The following is a 25,539-nucleotide window of genomic DNA, read 5'->3' on the forward strand; positions in this document are numbered from 1 at the left end:
GTGGCTTGTAGGTCTTCTTCTGAATGTGCACAGACTACGTTGTCATCAGCATATTGGAGTTCTATAACAGTTATACTAGAAGTGTGGTAAATAAATGCTTAAAGGAGGGAAAATGACGAGGGAATTGGATTTTTTTCGGGAAATAGAACCGTTCACCCCGCCTGCCATGCCTAGCTTAGGGAAATAAATACTGACCTACTTTATGGGGTCTTGTAAAGATTACGGAGATAATGTATGTGAAGCCGTGCCGATTCAATACCATCTTCTCAAATGAGTTGGAATTGCTGGAGTATTATCCTAAGCCTAATCGCTTTTTGGTGTTTGTCGTCTCCTTGATCCTCTCCTCCCGCCTCTTCCTGAAATCCAACGGAGCCGTTCGGAGGCTTAACCTTTCCTGAGTCTTCAAATTATGAACAGGGCTCACTACTTTGTCGTCGATGCTTCTTACAGCAAATGGCTTTGTTAAAACACTTGTCGGGGGGATTTGGCCAACGACAACTCACTTAATGAGATTTCCCAATTTGGCATGCTGCGGTTCTTTTAATTAACCCGCCGAATATGCCGGGCTTCAAGTCCCAGGCCCTTTTCCCCTCGGCCTGCAAAGTCTCTCCTAGTCTTGCGGGGAAGAATATTCTGTTAGGAACCCAAAGAATGTCTAAATGCATGAATTTGTCTGCCTTCCCATTTAAGATGAGGGAGAATCAACATTTGGGAGGCATTGGGCAAAGGAAAATCAGAACTGTTGGGGCCAAGCACATTTTCTAACTTGCTAGGACTCCTTGCTAAGGGGACTGGCTTTCCAGGGATGGAAGGAAAGAAGGGAAGGAGGAAGGAAAGAGAGAAGGGAGGAAGGGAAGGATGGAAGAAAGTGAAGGAGGAAGGAAAAAGAGGAGAAAGGAAGAGAGGAAGAGGAGGATGAAAGGAAGGAAGGAAAGAGAGTAGGGAGGAAGGTGAGGATGGAAGGAGAAAGAGGGAGGGAGAGAAGGATGGAAGGAAGTGAAGGAGGAAGGGAAAAAAGAAGGAAGGCAGAAAGAGAGGAATAGAAGGATGGAAGGAAGGGAAGGAGGAAGGAAAGAGAGAAGGAAAGAAGGCAGAAGGGAGGAAGGGAAGGATGAAAGGTGAAAGAGGGAGATAAGGAAGGGAGGAAGGAAGAAGGAAAGAGAGAAGGAAGGTCAAAAGGGTGGAAGGGAAGGATGGAAGGAAGTAAAGGAGGAAGGAAAAAGAAGGAAGGAAGAGAGGAATAGAAGGATGAAAGGAAGGAAAGAGAGTAGGGAGGAAGGGAAGGATGGAAGGAAAAAGAAGAAAGGAAGAGAGGAATAGAAAGATGAAAGGAAGGAAAGAGAGTAGGAAGGAAGGGGAGGATGGAAGGAGAAAGAGGGAGGGATGGAGGTAAGGAAGAAGTTAAGAGGGAATGAAGGGAGGGAGGGAAGGATGGAAGGAAGTGAAGGAGGAATGGAAAAAAGAAGGAAGGCAGAAGAGGAATAGAAGGATGGAAGGAAGGGAAGGAGGAAGGAAAGAGAGAAGGAAAGAAAGCAGAAGGGAGGGAGGAAAGGATGAAAGGAGAAAGAGGGAGATAAGAAAGGTAGAAAGGGAGTAAGGAAGAAGGAAAGAGAGAAGGAAGGACAAAAGGGTGGAAGGGAAGGATGGAAGGAATTGAAGGAGGAAGGAAAAAAGGAGGAAGGAAGAGAGGAATAGAAAGATGGAAGGAAGGAAGGAAGGAAGGAAGGAAGGAAGGAAGGAAGGAAGGAAGGAAGGGAAAGGAGGGAGGGAGACAAGAGAAGGAAGGAAAGACAAAAGGAAAGGAAGGGAGGAAGGGAAGAAAGGAAAGAGAAGGAAGGAAGGAAGGAAGGAAGGAAGGAAGGAAGGAAGGAAGGAAGAGTGGAATGGAGGGAGGGAGAAAGAAGAAGGGAGGGAAGAAAAGGAAGTAAAGGCAATAGGGTAGGAAGGAAGGGAGAAAGAGGGAGACAGGGGAGAGGAAAAAGTGAAGGAAGGAGGGAGGGAGGGAGGAAAGAGAGAAGGAAGGAAGGATAGAGTGGTGAGAGAGAAGAGGGCCTGAGAAAAGAGCCCAAGGGGTCACATCCAGCCCCTGGGCCTGGGTTTGCCCATCCCTGCCTTAGTGTCTGGAGAACAAGTCCTATGAGGAGTAGCTTAAGGAGCTGGGCATGTTTAGCCTGAAGAAGAGAAGGCTGAGAGGAGATATGATAGCCATGTATAAACATGTGAGAGGAAGCCACAGGGAGGAGGAGGGAGCAAGCTTGTTTTCTGCTTCCTTGGAGACTAGGACGCAATGGAACAATGGCTTCAAACTACAAGAGAGGAGATTCCACCTGAACACGAGGAAGAACTTCCTGACTGTGAGAGCCGTTCAGCAGTGGAACTCTCTGCCCCGGAGTGTGGTGGAGGCTCCTTCTTTGGAAGCTTTTAAACAGAGGCTGGATGGCCATCTGTCAAGGGTGATCTGAATGCAATATTCCTGCTTCTTGGCAGAACAGGGTTGGACTGGATGGCCCAGGAGGTCTCTTCCAACTCTTTGATTCTATGATTCTATATGCATCTACACTGTAGATTTAACACAGTTTGCTCCCACAAGGCTCAATACTATACAATCATGGGAGCTGTAGTTTTACAAGGTCAGTAGCCTTCTCTGCTAGTGTTGGTGCCTCACCAAACTGCAACCACCAGGACTCAATGGCACTGAACTATGGCAATTCAAGTGGCATCAAACTGCATAAATTCTATATTTAAATCCTATGTTTAAAGGGCTCTTTTGGACCTGAACCCCGTTCACTTTACACTGGATGCTGTCAAACTGTCCCCTTTGCCAGGCTTTGCACACCCCAATGCAATCCCCTCTTTGCATTTACATTCTCTTGATATTCTGGAAGGAAAGGGTGTTTTTACCCACCGGCTCCTTCCTGAATTTAAAGATAATATAAATGCAAAGCATGTTTGCTGGAGATGGATTTTATTTTAGTGTCCTGACACTGTATAAAATTTACAGCTGGATTTCTCCGACTGCCGAGCAGAGAAATCTTTGCACATTGTCATCGCTCATCAGCTACAGACTAGGAAGCATGTTGTCTGAAATTCTACATTTTCCAGCATGGTGGGTTTTTTTTCTCTCTTTCAAAAAGTGTATCAGGAATTGACTGACAACTGTAAGATGCCTTCAAATTACTCTCTTTTCAGTTGCGTGCCAGAATGGCACAAACATATTGCTGCCCGGGGTAGATAGAAATAACTCTAAACCTTGCTTCAGTGTCATGTGAATACTGCAAGGGGAGAAAGAAGAAATAATTGCATCTCTCAGCATTCGATGACACTGAGCCACAACAAAGTGGTGTTAAACTGCATTAATTCGACAGTGTAGATCACGCATGGGCCAACTTGGGCCCTCCAAATGTATTGGACTTCAACTCAACACAATTCCTAACAGCCTCATAATAATAATAATAACAACAACAACAATTCCTAACAGCCTCATAACAATAACAACAACAACAACAACAACAACAACGGCCTGATTCTGGCAGCCCAAGAACAAACCGTTAGAACCAATGCCATCCAAGCCAACAACAACAACAACAACAACGGCCTGATTCTGGCAGCCCAAGAACAAACCGTTAGAACCAATGCCATCCAAGCCAACAACAACAACAACAACAACGGCCTGATTCTGGCAGCCCAAGAACAAACCGTTAGAACCAATGCCATCCAAGCCAACAACAACAACAACAACAACAACAACAACAACGTCTTGATTCTGGCAGCCCAAGAACAAACCGTTAGAACCAATGCCATCCAAGCCAACAACAACAACAACAACAACAACAACAACGGCCTGATTCTGGCAGCCCAAGAACAAACCGTTAGAACCAATGCCATCCAAGCCAACAACAACAACAACAACAACAACAACAACAACAACAACGGCCTGATTCTGGCAGCCCAAGAACAAACCGTTAGAACCAATGCCATCCAAGCCAACAACAACAACAACAACAACAACAACGGCCTGATTCTGGCAGCCCAAGAACAAACCGTTAGAACCAATGCCATCCAAGCCAACAACAACAACAACAACAACAACAACAACAACGGCCTGATTCTGGCAGCCCAAGAACAAACCGTTAGAACCAATGCCATCCAAGCCAACAACAACAACAACAACAACAACAACAACGGCCTGATTCTGGCAGCCCAAGAACAAACCGTTAGAACCAATGCCATCCAAGCCAACAACAACAACAACAACAACAACAACGTCTTGATTCTGGCAGCCCAAGAACAAACCGTTAGAACCAATGCCATCCAAGCCAACAACAACAACAACAACAACGGCCTGATTCTGGCAGCCCAAGAACAAACCGTTAGAACCAATGCCATCAAAGCCAGAATTGAAAAGTCGACGACAGATCCCAAGTGTAGACTCTGCAAGGAAGCAGATGAAACAATAGATCCCATCCTCAGCTGCTGCAAGAAGATCGCGGACAGACTACAAGCAGAGGCACAACACCGTTGTTCAGATGATTCATTGGAACTTGTGCCACAAACACCATCTGCCTGCGACAAAGAACTGGTGGGATCACAAGCTGGAAAAAGTTACAGAGAATGAACACTCGAACTCCTCTGGGACTTCCAGATTCAGGCAGACAGAGTTTTGGAGCACAATACTCCTGACCTCACAATCATGTTAAAAAACAAAGTATGGATTGTCGATGTTGCAATCCCAGGTGACAGCAAGATTGAAGAGAAACAACTGGAAAAGCTGACATGATATGAGGATTTAAAGATCAAACTGCAAAGAATCTGGCACAAGACAGTCAAGGGGGTCCCAGTGGTGATCGGCACACTGGGTGCAGTGCCTCAAGACCTTGGCCTGCACTTAAACACAATCGGCGCTGACAAAATTACCACCTGCCAGCTGCAAAAAGCCACCTTACTGGGATCTGCACACATTATTCGCCAATACATCACACAGTCCCAGACACTTGGGAAGTGTCCGACGTGTGATCCAATACAACAGCCATCAGAGTGATCTTGTCTGCTGTGGACTCATCTTGTTGTGTTTCAAATAATAATAATAATAATAATAATAATAATAATAATAATAACAACAACAACAATAAGAAGAAGAGGAAGAAGAAGAAGAAGAAGAAGAAGCTGTCGTTAGCTGGTCAGTTGATTGTGCAGCAGCATCACTTGCCTATCTATCTATCTATCTATCTATCTATCTATCTATCTATCTATCTATCTATCTATATCTCTATCTATCTATCTATATCTATCTCTATCTCTATCTATCTATCTATATCTCTATCTATCTATCTATATCTCTATCTATCTATCTATATCTCTATCTATCTATCTATCTATATCTGTATCTATCTATCTATATCTGTATCTATCTATCTATCTATCTATCTATATCTATCTATCTATATCTGTATCTATCTATCTATATCTGTATCTATCTATATCTATCTATCTATCTATCTATCTATATCTATATCTGTATCTATCTCTATCTATCTATCTATCTATCTATCTATCTATATCTCTATCTATCTCTGTATCTATCTATCTCTGTATCTATCTATCTCTGTATCTCTGTATCTCTGTATCTATCTATCTATCTATCTATCTATCTATCTATCTATATCTCTATCTATCTATCTATCTATCTATCTCTATCTCTATCTATCTATCTATCTATCTATATCTATCTATCTATCTATATCTCTATCTATCTATCTATATCTCTATCTATCTATCTATCTATCTATCTATCTACAGTACTTATATTCCGCCCTTCTCAAACCGCATTTCCAGATTTCACTGTGGACTTGTCTATTTTTGACTGCAGCCCAATCCCATTTTGTGACCCGCGCAAAAGTGCACCCCAGAAAACTGGATGCTTGTACCTGCTCATAATATGACTTTGGGATTAAATAGTAATTTACTGCGAGGAGCGTTTGGGAATATCACATTAGCACTAATGTATTCGATCATGAAAGGTAATCGGTTTAATGGCAGACCGCCCAGGCAAAGTCTTGAAATGGATGTGTTACGTTAACTATCAGCAAAATCATTATCTGTTAGCTGGTTCCTTTAAAAAATTACCCAAAATAATTGACACCCCCAAAATACACCCCCCTCGGCCCGTCCTCTTTGCAAGAAATGACGGATTACATTAAAGTGAAATGTTAATTATTACATTAAAACATAACGTAATTAATTTACGGACACGGAACAATGGCTTCAAACTACAAGAGAGGAGATTCCATCTGAACACGAGGAAGAACTTCCTGACTGTGAGAGCCATTCAGCAGTGGAACTCTCTGCCCCGGAGTGTGGTGGAGGCTCCTTCTTTGGAAGCTTTTAAACAGGGGCTGGATGGCCATCTGTCAGGGGTGATTTGAATGCAATATTCCTGCTTCTTGGCAGAATGGAGTTGGACTGGATGGCCCATGAGGTCTCTTCCAACTCTTTGATTCTAGGATTCTACTTTAAAATAGTTTCTGAAAATGCTAAAAAGGAAGGGTAAAAATAATAGTTTTAATGAGTTGTTGCCATGCGTCCAGCAGGAATTGGCATTTTGTGCCTGTCCTAGGCTTGGGCAAACTTGAGCCCTCTGAGTGTTTTGGACTTCAACTCCCACCATTCCTAACAGCCGCCTCAATTGTGTAGCTTGTTGTCGACCTTTGCATCTGTCAAGTAGGAAAATTAGGCACCACCTTAAAAGTGTGGGGAGGCTAATTTAACTAATTTACGAGGCCATAAAAAAGACTCCAGCAAATCATGCGGGGAATGCGGAAGTACTTCATCAGTGTCAGAGATGGACGATGAAAGCAACACCTCCCCTGGCGGCCAGAAAAAGTTAAATAGCCTCTGTGTATGTCTGTATATGTTGTATGTCAAATTGGCATTGAATGTTTGCCATATATGTGTACACTGTAATCCGCCCTGAGTCCCCTGTGGGGTGAGAAGGGCGGAATAGAAATACTGTGAATAAATAAATAATAAATAACACCTCCCAACAAAGGATTCCCCCAGGCTGAAAGCAGCCAGGCTTCGAAGCTGCAACGCCATTCAGGGATAATCAGTGTGGCCAATTGCAACACTCACTCTTGCCTCCAATAGACAAGAGTTCTTTCTGGACATTATTCCACAGATATATAAACTTTGAATGTGATTTTGTTGCTTCTTGGAAGTGTTGGACTGGATGGCCCGCGAGGTATCTTCCAACGCTATTATTCTATGAAACCTCACTTGCCTAATTTCCCGCAGACCTCATTACCTGTTGTAGTTCAGCGTGATGGTAACGTTGCTACTACTGGTAGGAGGGAGAAGAGGGCTGCGCAGGTGCTGGAAGAGGAGCAGCAGCGAAAGCGGATTAGAGAGATAATCATGGCCCCGAGTGATTCTGAAACCTTTGAGGGCTTCTCCGACTGTGAAATGGGGGATGGGGAGGAAAGCAGGAGAGTCAAGTGGGTTACTCGTGATCCAGAGTCTGACGAGGAAACTCAAAGGAAGCGTAACCATGATATACTTAATACTCCTACGGAGGACAAGGACTTCATGGGCTTTGAAGGGAGTGATGGGTCTGGGAGTGACATGGTGGAAGAGGATGGGCTCGATTGGACCCGTGTACAGGAGATTACTTACTTACTTAGGCGATCCCTCGTTGGACGAGTAAGATGGTCTTCCATTATGGATTTCCTTGTGGGTCCGTATGTGGCTGTGGAGCCCTATTCTTGCTCTGCATCTTCTTCCGCAGTGAGGGCATTGGTTTCCAGGTGGAAGGCGGTCCCGGTCGGGGTTGGCTTGACGCGCTTTCCTCCTGGCACGTTTCTCTCTTTCACCCTCCACTCGTGCCTCCTCAAATTCTGCAGCACTGCTGGTCACAGCTGTCCTCCAGCTGGAGCGCTCAAGGGCCAGGGCTTCCCAGTTCTCAGTGTCTATGCCAGAGTTTTTAAGGTTGGCTTTGAGCCCATCTTTAAATCTCTTTTCCTGCCCACCAACATTCCGTTTTCCATTCTTAAGTTCGGAGTAGAGCAACTGCTTTGGGAGACGGTGGTCAGGCATCCGGACAACGTGGCCGGCCCAGCGGAGTTGATGTTGGAGGACCATCGCTTCAATGCTGGTGGTCTTTGCTTCTTCCAGCACACTGACGTTTGTCCGCTTGTCTTCCCAGGAGATTTGCAGGATTTTCCGGAGGCAGCGCTGATGGAAACGTTCCAGGAGCTGCATGTGACGTCTGTAGACAGTCCACGTCTCACAGGCATAGAGCAGGGTTGGGAGGACAATAGCTTTATAGACAAGCACCTTGGTCTCCCTACGGATGTCCCGGTCCTCAAACACTCTCTGCTTCATTCTGGAAAATGCTGCACTTGCAGAGCTCAGGCGGTGTTGTATTTCAGCGTCGATGTTGACTTTGGTGGAGAGGTGGCTGCCAAGGTAGCGGAAATGGTCCACATTTTCTAATGTTACGCCATTAAGCTGTATTACTGGCATTGGAGAGGGATGGGCTGGTGACTGCTGGTACAGCACCTTGGTTTTCTCAATGTTCAGTGACAGGCCGAGCTTCTCATATGCTTCTGCGAAGGTGTTTAGAGTGGCTTGTAGGGAGATTATGGATATCTGTAACCAACCCACCTCCAGTGATGACTTCGAAGGGTTTACAGAGGAATGGCAACCAACCGGGGAGCACTTGGCAAGATCTAAGTCTTGACAGACGCTGGCAGAGGTGGAGGGATGGGCGCTCGGGTTCAGCTGCAGGTGCTCGGGTTCAGCTGCATCTTCTGATGTGGAACTTTAGGATAAAAGTGGGTGTTGTTTGCATGAATCTTTGCAGAAGACAAAGTGTCTCTTTTGGGGTGTGAATCTTTGTTACTGCCAATTCTCGAGTTTGGGTCCTTGGACTACAGATTCCTGTGTTCCTGTGTTTATTTCTTGTGATTCCGTGAACAACGACTTCTACTCTACTGCTTTGACTCCGGACCGTTTTGGACAACACGTTTTTGCCTTTTGGACTTTTTGTCAACTTGCTTGCGTCATGCTACGACTTCGGAACGTTTTTGGACTGTGTTTTTGCCTGTTCCTATTGTGCCTTTGTACCTCTATTTCTGCTTCATTGATTATTCTAAAGCCTTTGACTGTGTGGATCATAATAAATTGTGGCAAGTTCTTGGTTGGATGGGCATCCCAAGCCCCCTTCCCTCTCTCCTGAGGAATCTGTACAAGGACCAAGGAGCAACAGTCAGAACTGACCACAGAACAGGAGACGGGTTCCAGATTGGGAAAGGCGTACAGCAGGGTTGTATACTCTCACCCAACCTTTTTAACTTGTATGCAGAACACATCATGCGAGGATGTGCGGGGCTGGATGAATGCAAAGCTGGGGTGGAAATGGCTGGAAGAAACATTAACAACCTCAGATATGCAGATGACACCACTCTGATGGCCGAAAGCGAGGAGGAGCTGAGGAGCCTTCTAATCAAGGTGAAAGAAGAAAGCGCAAAAGCCGGGTTGCAGCTAAACATCAAAAAAACCAAGATTATGGCAACAAGAATGATTGACAACTGGGAAATAGAGGGAGAAAACGTGGAGGCCGTGACAGACTTTGTATTTCTAGGCGCAAAGATGACTGCAGATGCAGACTGTGGCCAGGAAATCAGAAGACGCTTCCTTCTTGGGAGGAGAGCAATGTCCAGTCTCGATAAAATAGTGAAGAGTAGAGACATCAGACTGGCAACAAAGATCCATTGCCTAGTCAAAGCCATGGTCTTCCCTGTAGTCACCTACGGATGTGAGAGCTGGACCTTCGGGAAGGCTGAGCAAAGGAAGATCAATGCTTTTGAACTGTGGTGTTGGAGGAAAGTTCTGAGAGTGCCTTGGACTGCGAGAAGATCCAACCAGTCCATCCTCCAGGAAATAAAGCCCGACTGCTCACTGGAGGGAAGGAGACTAGAGACAAAGTTGAAGTCCTTTGGCCACATCATGAGGAGACAGCAAAGCCTAGAGAAGACAATGATGCTGGGGAAAGTAGAAGGCAAAAGGAAGAGGGGCCGACCAAGGGCAAGATGGATGGATGGCATCCTTGAAGTGACTGGACTGACCTTGAAGGAGCTGGGGGTGGTGACAGCCGACAGGGAGCTCTGGCGTGGGCTGGTCCATGAGGTCACAAAGAGTCGGAGACGACTGAACGAATGAACACCAACAACAAAACTGTGTTTGGACTCTACATCGTGTTGAGCTTCTTTAAGGCTTCTGAGTCTTGACACTACCTCCGATGTGGGTGAAACATCAAGAGGGAATGCTTTTGGAACATGGCCATACAGCCCAAAAAACTTACAGCAACCCAGTGATTTGGTCTTGAAACCCTTCGACAATACGTATGCGTATTAATCTTAATTAATCTCAGAATATCCTCCTTCCATCGATGGCTGCACTCCCCGTTGAAAATAAACATTTCCGAAATGCCTGCGAGGCCTGGCGAGATGAGCAATATCTCGTATAACTTCCGAGCCCTAACCTGCCGTAAACTTGTTCATAAATGTCATGCAAATCGAGGCCGGCGCATTCTTCACCTGTTAGATTTATGCCCCGATGTTATTAAAATGTTATGTTTTTGATATGGAAATCAAACAGGGGGAGGAAAATGCTTGTACAAGCAAGTTCGGGGAAGGCCCGCCGCGCCTCGGGGTCAATTCGTTGCCGCTCTGCGATGATAGAAATTTAACTGGGGTAAATGTTCCATTATACGAGGCCCATTGCTCTCCGAGCGCAGCTGTCTATCATAACTTCAGAGCGCCCGCATTTACATCTTTGTTCAAATTGACTGTGTCGTTAACGGGGGAACGGCGACCCCAGAAGTTCTCGCAATTAAGAAAAGGAAAGCGGGTTTATCACCCATGTTGCGGCAGGCGGAGAGCACATTACGGGCTGATAGATGTTGGGTAATTAAAACCCAGGAAGACAGGTGCTTAAAAACGCCAAAGTTTACTTCCTCGTCGGTGCTGCAAAATGAGTTTTCAGGTTGGCCATAAGGAAGGTGTAATATTGGGGATACACAACCTGGTTTTCGACGCAACGAAGATGGATTCGCAGGCTGTCTGCAGATCCTTTGTCTTTTTAACACGGTGCACACTTTTAACAAGGTTTACAAAAACTCTAAGCCCTTAAAGTTGCTTCCATACCAAAAAGCCAAGTCTCTTCTGTGAACTTCCAGAGACAAAAAAATACGAGGGTTGAATGAAAAGTAATGCCTCCACCTTCATAACTCCTCAACAGATGGCAGTACTGGTATGATGCAGGTACTGGGTTGTTCAGTAGACTCTCCTCTACAGTTCCATTTTGGCAGGAAGCCTTAGCATTGAATGGTTGTGTTGCTAAAGTGCGAAGTATGGAACCCTGCACAGACAGTCGGTCAATGCGACTTAAGCAACATATGCGGCAGGTACTGGCTTGTTCAGTAGACTCTCCTCTACAGTTCCATTTTGGTGGGAAGCCCTAGCATTGAACTGTTGTGTTGTTAAAGTGCAAAGTATGGAACCCTGCGCAGACGGTCGGTCAATGCGACTTAAACAACGTGCAGTCATTGAAGGTGTCACCCCAAAGGAGATCCATCAGAGAACGCAAGCTGCTTATGGTGATTGTGTTGATGTGAGTACTGTGCGTCGTTGGGAGATGTTGAGGTGGGAACATCTGACTTGCGTGACAGAGTTGGACGTCCTGTGACAGCAACCACCGAGTTTCACAAGCAAAAGGTTGACAGATTGATTCAGGACACTCGCCTATTGCCTATCGTGCTCTCTTCCTAGCATACTAACAAGAGGATATCCTGATGATTGAGGGAGGCAGAGAGGCACATCTAATCACCTCTCAACAAAAGATTGCCCCAGGCACTGCCATGCCATCAAATGCTAATTAAGGTGGTCAGTTGAAACATTCACACCTAGCTCCAGCAGACAAGAGTCCTTTGTCCCACCCTGGTCATTCCACAGACATATAAACCTATTTTCCTACTTCCAACAGACCTCACTACCTCTGAGGATGCTTGCCATAGTTGCAGGCGAAACGTCAGGAGAAAATGTCTCTAGAACCAGGAAAAACCTACAACAGCCTAAGTGCTGCTTTAATTAAATTGTTTAACACAAACTGGGAGTTTGTTTGGTTCATCTCTACCTGAATAAGGCAGAGCCCTGGCACTGTGACATAGAGCAGGTATGGGAAAACTAAAGCCCAGGGGCAAGATCCAGACCCCTGGGTACTTATCTCAGGCCTCATTTTCCTTGTCCTATTGGTATAAGGACAAGGTGGCCCACTGCATCCTCAAAAAGACAAGGGAGGAAGGCATGCAGAAGCTGAGTCGTCTGGTGCACTCTTAGCCATTGTGTGTCTTCCCCTCCTCCTGGTATAAGGACAGTGTGAGCAGCCCCATCCTTATGCCAGGAGGACGGCTCGAGGAAGGCACGCGGCACCTAAGAGCTCTCCGGAGCACTCTCAGCCATTACCTGTCTCACCCTCTTCCTGGCATACTGTCAAGGGGACAGCCTGGCAATTGAGGGAGGGTGATTGGGGCAGTCGCCATGTGTCTTGCCTTTCTCCCAGCATAAGAACGGGTTGAGCAGCCCCAACTTTATGCCAGAACAACCTGAGGATGACCCTTTCCTGGCCCTCCAAACCCAGCATGTACCCGGCTCCCCTCCCTCCTGGTCAGGCGTGCAACGCAGTCCCAAGGCAAAAAAGGTTTGCCCATGCATTTTAATCAAATCTGTAAACAACCAAAGCTGCCATAGATGCGGAAAACCAACTTTAGAGTGAAACAGAAAACATGGAGAAGGTGAACGTCAATTTTTCCATTTCCATAAAAACTGCTTCTTTCCTGTTGAATTTTCCAAACCAGACATTAGAGCAGCGTTTCTCAACCTGAGGGTCGGGACCCCTGCGGGGGTCGCAAGGCAGTGTCAGGGGGGTCAGCAAAGACCATCAGAAAACACAGTATTTTCTGTTGGTCATGGGGGTTCTGTGTGGTAATTTTGATCCAATTAAATAGCTCTTTGTGTGTAGGTAAACTATAAATCCCAGCAACTAGAACTCACAAATGTCAAGGTCTATTTTCCCCAAACTTTACCAGTGTTCACATTTGGGCATATTGAATATTCGTGCCAAGTTTGATCCAGATCCATCATTGTTTGAGTCCATAGTGCTCTCTGGATGTAGGTGAACTACAACTCTAAAACCCAAGGTCAATGCCCACCAAACCCTTCCAGTATTTTCTGTTAGTCATGGGAGTTTTGTGTGCTAAGTTTGGTTCAAGTCCATTGTTAGTGTAGTTCAAAATGCTCTTTGAATGTAGGTGAACTATAAATCCCAGCAATTACAACTCCTAAATGTCAAGGTCTATTTCCCCCAAACTTCACCAGTGTACATATTTGGGCATATTGAGTATTTGTGCCAAGTTCGGTACAGACCCATCATTGTTTGAGCCCACAGTGCTCTCTGGATGTAGCTGAACTACAACTCCCAAACTCACCAAACCCCATCCTCCCACCAATCCTCCCATCCCAACCCCACCAGTATTCAAATTTGGGCATATTGGGTATTTGTGCCAAATTTGGTCCAGTGAATGAGAATACATCCTGCATATCAGATATTTACATAAGGATTCATAACAGTTGCAAAGTTACAGTTATGAAGTAGTAACGAACATAATTTAATGGCTGGGGGTCACCACAACATGAGGAACTGTATTAAGGGGTCACGGCATTAGGAACGTTGAGAACCACTGCATTAGAGTGTCCCATTCTGCCTCACCAGGAATTGTGTTAGTGGATCCACCCACATTGTCCTTAAATCCATACTTTCCCAAGCCTCTCTGTCCTCCATTGAGGCCTGTCCATGTTGGGTGCCGTGAGCAAGCAAGCCACACTAGTCATTTCATTCATCAGTCGTATTCCACAAAAGAAGGAACGGGACTGTCCCTGCCGTCGGTTCTTTTTCGCCGAAGCGGACAGCTGGCGAGGGAGCTGAACAAAAGCTCTCTTGTGTTTGCAAAGGAGGAATGCAGGCTGGCGAGTTGGATGTGCATCGCTTTGACTCTGGAGACTTGGGACAAAGACGGATCCTGTTCCTTTGCAAGCAACAGATGCTTGAAATGTGTTTGTGTAAGTATGTGTATGCCTTGAGGGAATCTTAAGATTCCCTTAAGGCATACACATATGTATACAAACGCATCTGATGAGAGCATCCTTCTACCTAAACTAGTGCTTCCCAATCTGTGGTCGGTGGACCACTAGTAGTCTCCAAAAACTAAAATATGGTCCATGGCTTCACCATTACTGTATGAGAGTGACTGGTCTCACAAAACCCTCTTATAGTGCTGAGTCAATGTGGATGTCGGGAGAGGAGAGACTGACTACTCGCGAAAGGCATGATAACAAGCCTTCTCGCTGCTGCTTCTCTTCCTCCTTCTTCCCCCTGAACGGAGCCATTCTATGTGGCACCTGGAAGTAGGGGCACCTTGGAGGGAGCAAGCTTGTTTTCTGCTTCCCTGGAGACTAGGACGCAAAACAATGGCTTCAAACTACAAGAAAGGAGATTCCATCTAAACATGAGTAAGAACTTCCTGACTGTGAGAGCCGTTCAGCAGTGGAACTCTCTGCCTCGGAGTGTGGTGGAGGCTCCTTCTTTGGAAGCTTTTAAACATTGGTTGGATGGCCATCTGTCAGGGGTGATTTAAATGTAATATTCCTGCTTCTTGTAAGAATGGGGTTGGACTGGATGGCCCATGAGGTCTCTTCCAACTCTAGGATTCTATGATGAGGTCTGTCCAATGCAAGTTTCTGAATCGGAACCCCAAATAACCAAACAAACCCAAAGTTGACCAAAAACTGATTCGTAATCCTTTTGGTACTCAAGTTAGAGAGTGGTCGCGGGTCAAAGTGGTCCCTGGTCAACAAAAAAGTTGGGAACCACTGACCTAAACCATTAAAACTGCAGGGAAAGAGATTCCACCTAAATGTGGAACTGCAGGGAAAGAGATTCCATGGCCAGAATCAATGGGTTGTAGGTTTTTCCGGGCTGTATGGCCATGGTCTAGAGGCATTCTTTCCTGACGTTTTGCCTGCACTTTGGCAAGCATCCTCAGAGGTAGTGAGGATGCTACCTCTGAGGATGCTTGCCAAAGTGCAGGTGAAACGTCAGGAGAGAATGCCTCTAGACCATAGCCATAAAGCCCGAAAAAACCTACAACATTCCACCTAAATATTAGGGAAGAACTTCCTGACAGTCAGAGCTATTCGACAACAGAAGGCACTGCCATGGAGTGTGGTGGAGTCTCCTTCTTTGAAGGATTCTAAACAGAGGCCATCTGTCATGAGGGTTCGGATTGTGTCTTCCTGCATTCATGTCCCCTGGGGTCGCTTCCAATTCTTATGAGTCTACGATTCTATGAAATTACAATTATTTTCATGAATTTACAACTATTATCCCACTGGAGCATTGCAGCGCACCCAAATACCTGGGAGTCACTCTGGACCGTGCTGTTACCTACAAGAAGCACTGCCTGAACATCAAGCAAAAAGTGGGTGCCAGAAACAATATCATACGAAAGCTGACTGGCACAACCTGGGGATCACAACCAGATACAGTGAAGACATCTGCCCTTGCGCTATGTTACTCTGCTGCTGAGTATGCATGCCCAGTGTGGAACACATCTCACCACACTAAAACAGTGGATGTGGCTCTTAATGAGACATGCCGCATTATCACGGGGTGTCTGCGCCTTACATCACTGGAGAAATTACACTGTCTAGCCGGTATTGCACCAATTGACATCCGCCGGGAAGTAGCAGCCAATAGTGAAATGACCAAGGCAGAGATATCTCCAGCTCATCCCTCGTTTGGGTATCAGCCAGCACGTCAACGACTTAAATCCAGACATAGTTTTCTAAGATCTACAGAGACACTTGCTGGAACGCCTCAGCAAGTGAGAGTCCAAAAATGGCAGGCTCAAACCCAGAACCTCAACCAATGGCTGATACCAAATGAGAGACTCCCCCCTGGGCACACAGAGGACTGGGCGACTTGGAAGGCGCTGAACAGACTGCGCTCTGGCACCACGAGATGCAGAGCCAACGTGAAGAAATGGGGCCACAAAGTGGAATCCTCGACATGCGAGTGTGGAGAGGAGCAAACCACTGACCACCTGCTGCAATGCAACCTGAGCCCTGCCACATGCGCAATGGAGGACCTTCTTGCGGCAACACCAGAGGCACTCCAAGTGGCTAGCTACTGGTCAAAGGACATTTAATTTACTACCAAGCTTGCCAACGTTGTGTTTTGTCTGTTTGTTTGCTTTGTTCTGTTAGAAATGTAATATAATTGACTGGTTGCCCTGACACGACAAACAAACAAACAAACAAATAAATATCAAATGGAATCTAAAGTTGGCCCTTTTGGTACTAATGTTGGAGAGTGGTCCCTGGTCAAAAAAAGGTTGGGACCCACTGACCTAAACCATCAAACTGCAACAAATATTCCACCTAAATATTAGGGAAGAACTTCCTGATAGTCAGAGCTATTCGACAAAGGAAGACACTGCCTTGGAGTGTGGTGGAGTCTCCTTCTTTGAAGGATTCTAAACAGAGGCCATCTGTCCTAAGGGTTCGGATTGTGTCTTCCTGCATTCATGTCGCTTCCTGGGGTCGCTTCCAATTCTTATGAGTCTATGATTCTATGAAATGACAACTATTATCATGAAATTACAACTATTATCATGAAATTACAACCAATTTCATGGGATTCATTGGGAAGGATCATACACCCCGATACCTCAAACTACGGCAAGGCTATTCTTTTATTTCGTTTTTATTCTGCCCTCCTCCAAGGAGGGCACGGTGGCATACAGAGTTCTCCCCCCTCCCCTCCCCGCAACTTTATCCTCACAACAACCCTGTGAGGTAGGTTAAAAGAGACAGTGACTGGTCCAAGGTCCCCCCGTGAGCGCCATGGATAGACAGGACATCTGAACCCCTCTCGTTAGGTTGAGCCCAACATCTTAGCCACACACACAACACTGGCTCTTTCGGTGTCAGGACCAGCATTGAAAACTGGCACTGTGTTAAAAACAGATTTTCTATATATCCCATTTCTCTCTCTTTCTCTTGTATGTGGTGTTGCTCAATGAACCGGAATGACACTGAAGATGGTGTGAGCTGCTCCACAAATCCCCATATACGTCAAAAGATTTGTGGACTGACAATGAAACTAAACCTTTCGTGCACCGTGTTAATTTAACACTCTCAACTAGAAATGACAATACAATCCTCAAAATGCTTCGGGACTTCTCGTGGATATGCAAAACCACCTATTGAATAAACTGGCAGGAGCATATCATAGGGTCACGTTGGAGGACCTAGGACATGCCGAGAAAGGGAATTATTTCGTTCAGAAAGAAGTACATGAACCCATGGTTAGGAGCACCTAGTGGCGCAATGGGTTCAACTATTGTGTCGACAGGACTGCTGACCAAAAGGTCGGCAGTTCAAATCTGGGGAGCGAGGTGAGCTCCGTCTGTCAGCTCTAGCTCCCCATGCAGGGACATGAGAGAAACCTCCCACAGGATGGTAAAACATCAAAACATCTGGGTGTCTCCTGGGCAACGTCCTTGTAGACGGTCATATGGTTAGGAGTCCCCAGTGACATAACAGGTTCAACCCTTGTGCCGGCAGGACTGCTGACCGAAAGGTCGGCGGTTCGAATCTGGGAGTGAAATGAGCTCCCATCTGTCAGCTCTAGCTCCCCATGCAGGGACATGAGAGAAACCTCCCACAGGATGGTAAAACATCAAAACATCTGGGTGTCTCCTGGGCAACGTCCTTGCAGACGGTCATGTGGTTAGGAGTCCCCAGTGACATAATGGGTTCAACTGTTGTGCCGACAGGACTGCTGACCAAAAGGTCAGCGGTTCAAATCTGGGGAGCAAGGTAAGCTCCATCTGTCAGCTCTAGCTCCCCATGCAGGGACACAAGAGAAGCCTCCCACAGGATGGTAAAACATCTGGGTGTCCCCTGGGCAACGTGCTTGCAGACAGCCAGTTCTCTCACACCAGAAGCGACTTGCAGTTTCTCAAGTTGCTCCTGACACAAAAAAATGAGCTCATGGGTATCAGTCATGTGGTTAGGAGCCCCCAGTGACGTAATGGGTTCAACCCTTGTGCCGGCAGGACTGCTGACCAAAAGGTCAGCGGTGCAAATCTGGGGTGCGAGGTGAGCTCCGTCTGTCAGATCTAGCTCCCCATGCAGGGACACGAGAGAAGCCTCCCACAGGATGGTAAAACATCTGGGCGTCCCCTGGGCAACGTCCTTGCAGACAGCCAATTCTCTCACACCAGAAGTGACTTGCAGTTTCTCAAGCCGCTCTTGACACAAAAATAAAATATGTTTATGGAGTCATTCTTTCTCAAGTTGCTCCTGACATGAAAAAAAAATGAACCCATGGGTATCAGTCATGTGGTTAGGAGCCCCCAGTAGCGCAATGAGTTAAATGCTTGTGCCGGCACGACTGCTGACTGAAAAGTCGGCGGTTCGAATCTGGGAGCGTGATGGGCTCCCATCTGTCAGCTCTAGCTCCCCATGCAGGGGCATGAGAGAAGCCTCCCACAGGATGGTAAAACAAAACATCAAAACATCTGGGCGTCCCCTGGGCAATGACCTTGTAGACAGCCCATTCTCTCACACCAGAAGCGACTTGCAGTTTCGCTCCTGACACAAAAATAAAATATGTTTATGGGGTCATTCTGTTATGAGCCAAAAATGATTGCTATGTTCTCAGGTCAACTCACTTTGGCAACATCGAGTCCCGGAAATAGAACAACTGTGATACCAAGGAATGGGGAAACTGGCCTGGTTTTTTAAAGGAGGAGGAAATTAGAAAACCATCAATAATTTTACCAGCAATTGTGTGCATATGGCAAAATCTGGTTCCAAAAGAAATGTTCAGACAAGAGAGGATCCATCCGTTTTTGAGGGTTTGGAGTCGTGAGATGAAAGGATGCAAATTTCAGAGTATGGAAGTGTTCCTGTTTTGGACTACAAATCCCAAATCTCACATCCAAGTAGATGGGAAATTCTGGGAGCCCAAAAGTAGCATTTCCATGCATGAGAGGGAGAGAAATGTGAGAAAGAGAGAAAGAAAGGAGTCGTCTTTGGAGACTGAACGCCCCACCGCTGCCTCCTGCCCTCCCCACCCCACTCGAATACATGCTTCTGTCCTGTGTTTTTAATATGCTCTCACAAAACTACCATGCTTTGGAGGGGAAGAAAGAAAAGGAAGGGGAGGGGGGGGGTGTTGGGTGGGAAATCCCAGCAGTCATACAATCAAATTGTCTTTATTATTAATTATTAATTATTATTATTTGTTTTTTTAAAATCTAAAAAGGAGAGAAAAAATAATCTCCAAAGTGAAAAGCAAAAAGAGGATTTTTCAGACCACAGGTCAGTGGGGGGATGGGGGGGGGGCTTATTTATTTGCGTATTTGTTTGGCACCTCGGGATCCGAAAAACCGCTGACCTGTTTGCTTTAAAAACATGCTTCAAAGGGAGCTTTTCCTTTGCATTGGTAGAAACATCTTGCTGGGGAAAAAAAAAGATGTTACAGTCATATCTCTTGGTTTTTTCTTTTTTTCTTTTACAAAAAAAAAAAATCATCTCCACCAAAGCCGATGCCGCTGCATTTCCGAACCTCTGGGTTCCTCATTCGCCAGCGGCCTGTCCTTGTGGGGTGGCGGAGGTGATGACGCCGCCGGTTTGCAGCAGAGCCGCTCCTCCTGCCTTGGACTCCTCCATCCGAGGCCGCTTGACCTCCGGCTCATTGGAAAGCTCCTCCGTGTCTTTTGTCCCAGCTTCTCTTGCTTGGTTGACGACCACTGGAGTGGAGGAGCTGGCCTGGGCCGCAAGGAGCTGCAAGGGATTGGTGAGGGCTGGAGAAAGAAATGGAGAGGAGAATGGAGTAAGCTTCCGACCAATTTGTGTAGCTTGCTGTCGACCTTTGCAGCCCGAAAGACAGTTGCATCTGTCAAGTAGGAAATTTAGGTACCGCTTATGTGGCGAGGCTAATTCACACCATAAAAGTCTCCAGCAAGCATGCAAAGAATGAGGAAGTACTTCATCAGTGTCACAAATGGACAGTGAAGCGACAGCTCCCCTGGTGGCCAGAATACCCTCATGAAAAAAGCTGGAATGTTAAATAGCCTCTGTGTGTCTGTCTATATATGTTGTGTAAAAGACAAAAGGTCCCTAAGACCAAAAGTAAAACAGTTATATAATAGCAATAATGTATATTGTCTTTGCTTAATTGCTACAACATTCAATATATGGCATCTAGTACAAAATATACTACACATGCAATTCTCTAAACCAAAAATTATTTTTCTTATGTGGTATAAACAACAAATTCTTACAGCAAAATGTACAGCTGTTTTCAAAGTTTTTTTGAAAATCAAATTTATCAATAAGAATACAAAGTTTGAAAGTCTTTTTACAAGTCTCTTAATCCAGAGCTTCTTAATGTAGGTACACCGCTGATTGCTACAGTTAAATATATCAGTTTGTAGACCATATTTTGCTAAAGTTTGTCCACAGCAACACACAGTTTTTCAGTCCTTTTTCAAAATCCACAGTTTCTCAACCACAACTGGTTTCGACTATATGCAGTCTTCTTCAGGTGGTAGTAGAAATCCAAAATAGTAAGTTTTGTAATGTGGACAATTCTTCAAGTAAGGTCAATATATGAAGGTAAACAATGATGAGGACCTAAAGGGAACACATTCAGTGACTAAACGTAGTAAGGAAAACAATTATTAAAAGTAAAGAAAACATTCAGATTGAGAGACTTGTAAAAAGACTTACAAACTTTGTATTGTTATTGATAAATTTGATTTTCAAAAGAACTTTGGAAACAGCTGTACATTTTGCTCTAAGAATTTGTTGCAGGGGATTGGTGAGGGCTGGAGAAAGAAACAGAGAGGAGAATGGAGGGTTATTTACTTATTTACAGTATTTCTATTCCGCCCTTCTCACCCCTCGGGGGACTCAGGGTGGATTACAATGTACATATAGATAGCAAACATTCAATGCCATAGACACAAAACACATATAGACAGACACACAGAGACTATTTAACATCCCAGCTTTTTCATGAGGGTATTCTGGCCACTGGGGGAGCTGTCGCTTCACCGTACATTTGTGACATTGATGAAGTACTTCCTCATTCTTTGCATGCTTGCTGGAGATTTTTATGGCATCGTAAATTAGCCTCCCCACATAAGTGGTACCTAAATTTCCTACTTGACAGATGCAACTGTCTTTCAAGCTTGAAAGGTCGTCAGGAAGCTACACAGCCCGAAAGACAGTTGCATCTGTCAAGTAGGTGAGTGTTTGAGGACATCTGTAGGGAGGCCAAGGTGCTTGTTTATAAAGCTGTTGTCCTCCCAACCCTGCTATTTGCCTGCGAGACATGGACTATCTACAGACATCACATGCAACTCCTGGAACGATTCCATCAGCGTTGCCTCCAGAAAATCCTGCAAATCTCTTGGGAAGACAAGCGGACAAATGTCAGCGTGCTGGAAGAAGCAAAGACCACCAGCATTGAAGCGATGGTCCGCCACCATCAACTCCGCTGGACTGGCCATGTTGTCCGGATGCCTGACCACCGTCTCCCAAAGCAGTTGCTCTACTCCGAACACAAGAACGGAAAACAGAATGTTGGTGGACAGGAAAAGAGATTGAAAGATGGGCTCAAAGACAATCTTTAAAACTCTGGCATAGACACTGAAAACTGGGAAGCCCTGGCCCTTGAGCGCTCCAGATGGAGGTCAGCTGTGACCAGCAGTGCTGCGGAATTTGAAGAGGCACGAATGGAGGGTGAAAGAGAGAAACGTGCCATGAGGAAGGTGCGTCAAGCCAACCCCGACCGGGACCGCCTTCCACCTGGAAACCAATGCCCTCACTGCGGGAGAACATGCGGGTCAAGAATAGGGCTCCACAGTCACCTACAGACCCACTGCCAGGACATCGATCTTGAAGGACAATCCTACTCGTACTATGAGGGATCGCCTAAGTAAGTAAGTAATGAGGAAGTACTTTATAAGTGTCACAAATGGATGGTGAAGCAACAGCTCCCCGGTGGCCAGAATACACTCATGAAAAAAGCTGGAATGTTAAATAGTCTCTGTGTGTCTGTCTATATATGTTGTGTGTCTAAGGCATTGAATGTTTGCCATGTATATGTACATTGTAATCTATCCTGAGTCCCCTGCGGGGTGAGAAGGGCAGAATATAAATACTGTAAACAAACAAACAAACAAACACCAATGGCCCTCCCTCCAATGACATTGCAGGTTATAGTGAGCACCCTAAACATGTGCAACAGCCCAACCAATGTCCTCCACAAACCCAGCATCCAAGTGAAGACTTTCATAGGGGGACAATTCCAACCTATATTTTAGGTGTCCTTTGGGACTCTATAGTGTCCCCTCAACCTCTCTCTCCTTTTTTTGAAAATTGCTTTTTTATAGGTGATTTTTCACCTAAAAGCATGACTCACCCAAAAATCAGAATCCCTCAATGCCTGGGTCAAAACAAACCCCTTCACAAATTGAAGCAAAGTGGTGGTAGCTTCTGGCCCACTGAAAACACTGGTGAGGATCACTGGAGATGGGAATCACTGGCCTTCCACAGCCCTGGATTTAATACTATATATAAGGGGGGTGGGAATCAGCAGCATAGACAGAAACTCTGTATTTCCAGTGGATGTACGGTTCCACGCATGAATAGACCCATCTACCTACCGTAGGTGCCGCTGGTGATGCTGTTGGTGGGGACAGCGTGCTTTCCGTTTTGCGTCACGGCTCGGACGGGGAGCTGGTGTTGACCGATGGCCACCGGGGTGGCTTGCTGGAGGATGGTGACCGTTTGTCCTGGGACGCCCTGAGACATCTGGCTGGCCACGGTCTGGATCACCCGGCTGCCAGTGGGGATTGCAGCAAACGCAATGGTGGGCTTATCTTCAATTCCTGCAGAAAGAGAGCGCATTGTCACCCTTGGGAACAATGCTGGCTATGCCTTTCCTCCCTTGCCAACATTGGGAAGGGAGGAAATCCAATGTTACTATGTTTCTGTGGACAGACTGGGTATATATTGTGGAGCTAAATTTCACTGATATTGATGTGGGAGAGGGCCTTCTCTGTGGTGGCATCCCACTTGCTTAAATGTTTCCCTCCTCCCTAATTTTCAGAAAGAAAAACACTTAATAATTTCCCCATTTTGGGGGGAGGGAAGAGGATTCCAAGCAAATAAAAACCTGGGTTGCTGTGAGTTTTCTGGGCTGTCTGGCCATGCTCCAGCAGTATTCTCTCCTGACATTTCACCCACATCTATGGCAGGCATAATAATAATAATAATAATAATAATAATAATAATAATAATAATAAGTTGTAACTTTTTAGGACTGTATGGCATGTTCTAGAAGCATTCTCTCCTGACATTTCACCAGCATTTGTGGCTAATGGCATCCTTAGAGGTTGCGAGGTCTGTTGGAAACTAGAAAAGTGGTTTATATATCTGTGGAATAATGTCCAGGTTGGGAGAAAGAACTCTTGTCTGTTGGAGGCAAGTGTGAATGGTGCAATTGGCCAACTTGATTAGCATTTAATAGCCTTGCAGATTCAAAGCCTGGATGGTTGTGGATTAGGGAATCCTTTGTTGGGAGGTGTTAGCTGGAGGCAAGTGTGAATGTTGCAATTAATCACCATGAAAATGAACAAAATTTGGTTGCCAGTATTTAAAAATACCCTAAAATCAGGACAGTAAATCAAGAAAAACACTCAAACAACAGGGGAATTCCAGAAATGAAACAATCAGGGCCAGCTAATCATCTCCTAACAAAGAATTCCCCCAGGCAGGAAGCAGCCAAGCCTTGAAGTGGCAAGGATATTCAATGATAATCAAGGTGATTTTTTTGCAACATTCACACTTGCCTCAAGCAGACAAGAGTTCTTTCTCCCACCTTGGACATTCCACAGATATATCAACCCCATTTTCCTAGCTTCCAACAGACTTCACAACCTCTGAGGATGCCTGCCACAGATGTGGGTGAAGCATCAGGAGAGAATGCTTCTGGAACATGGCCAGGCAGCCCGGAAAACTCACAGCAACCCAGTGATTCCAGCCATGAAAGCCTTCGACAAGGGGTTATCTATCCTCTTCCTCAAATGCACAGCTGAAAAAGTGAGCAGAGAGCCAAGAAAACTATTACTAAAATAAACTACTTAGTTCCAAAGGTATAAGCTTGATTCCTTCTTTACTAAGTGGTCACTTTTCTAAGGGCAAGGTAGGTATCTGAATGCACCTAACAGCCTACCAAATGAAGAAACACAAAAAGCTCCTATTTTATGATGTTTTGGAGCATCTGTTGGAAGCCTGTTCCCTCCTTCCTTCCTTCCCTCTCTCTTTCCTTCCTTCCTTCCCATCTTTCCTTCTCTTCTTCCTTCCTTCTCTCTTTCCTTCCTTCCCTCCTTTTCTTTCTCTTCTGCTGTCTCCCTATTCTTCCTTCTCTCTTTCCTTCTTTCCTTCCCTCCCTCTTTCTCTACATTCCCCCCTTCCTTCGCTCCCTCTTTCCTTCCTTCTTTCCTTTTTTTCTTTCCTTCTCTCCTTTCTTCCTTCTCTAATTTTCCTTCCTTTCCCCTTTTTCTTTCCCTCCCTCTTTCTCTCCTTTCTTCCTTCTCTACCTCTTTCCTTCCTTCCTTCTCTCTTTCCTTCTTTCTTTCTTTCCCTCCCACTTTCTTTTCTCCCCTTCCCTCCCTCTTTCTTCTCTTTTTCCTGTATTGTCATTTAGCTTTTTGGGGCTTTTTAAGTCCCTTCTGCTGTGTTTTTCAGTGTTTTTTTTTTTTTTTTTGAGTGAAGGACATACATTGGGTTGTTAGGTGTATCGTGTCCAAATTTGGTGCCAATTGCCCCAGTGGTTTTTGAGTTCTGTGAATACCACAAACGAACATTACATTTTTATTTATATAGATATAATGTAATGTAATATAATATAATATATTGTATATACATATAATATTGATAATATTATAATGTAATCTATATATATAAAAATGCTCTGTGCATAATGAGTACCTTAAAATCAAAAGAACCAATGAATGAAATCACACCAAATTTGGCAACGAAACGTCTCACAACATAAGGAGTGACCATCACTCAAAAAAATTATGATTTTGTCATTTGGGAGTTGTAGTTGCTGGGATTTATAGTTCACCAACAATCAAAGAGCATTCTGAACTCCACCAACGATGGAATTCAACCAAACTTGGCACACAGGACTCCCATGACCAACAGAAAACACTAGAAGGGTTTGGTGGGCATTGACCTTGAGTTTTAGAGTTGTAGTTTGCCTACATCCAGAGAGCAATGTGGATTCAAACAATGATGAATCAGGGCCAAACTAGGCAGGAATACTCAATATCCCAAA

General features: G+C 45.3%; 1 protein-coding gene across 1 annotated transcript in view; it reads right to left on the reverse strand.

Moving 5' to 3' along the window:
* Positions 1-16,846: 16,846 nt before the first annotated feature.
* Positions 16,847-25,539, reverse strand: part of LOC137095179 (forkhead box protein K1-like) — a 119,026-nt gene continuing 110,333 nt past the window's right edge. The window contains exons 8-9 of the mRNA XM_067461540.1: positions 22,859-23,083; positions 16,847-19,987 (exon numbers count right to left, since the gene is read on the reverse strand). Of these exons, the coding sequence (XP_067317641.1) occupies positions 19,761-19,987; positions 22,859-23,083 (452 nt within the window). The 3' untranslated portion in view covers positions 16,847-19,760. The remainder of the gene's footprint in view (positions 19,988-22,858; positions 23,084-25,539) is intronic.

The sequence above is a fragment of the Anolis sagrei genome, chromosome Y (assembly GCF_037176765.1).
Source record: "Anolis sagrei isolate rAnoSag1 chromosome Y, rAnoSag1.mat, whole genome shotgun sequence".
In the NCBI taxonomy this organism is placed as follows: Eukaryota; Metazoa; Chordata; class Lepidosauria; order Squamata; family Dactyloidae; genus Anolis; species Anolis sagrei.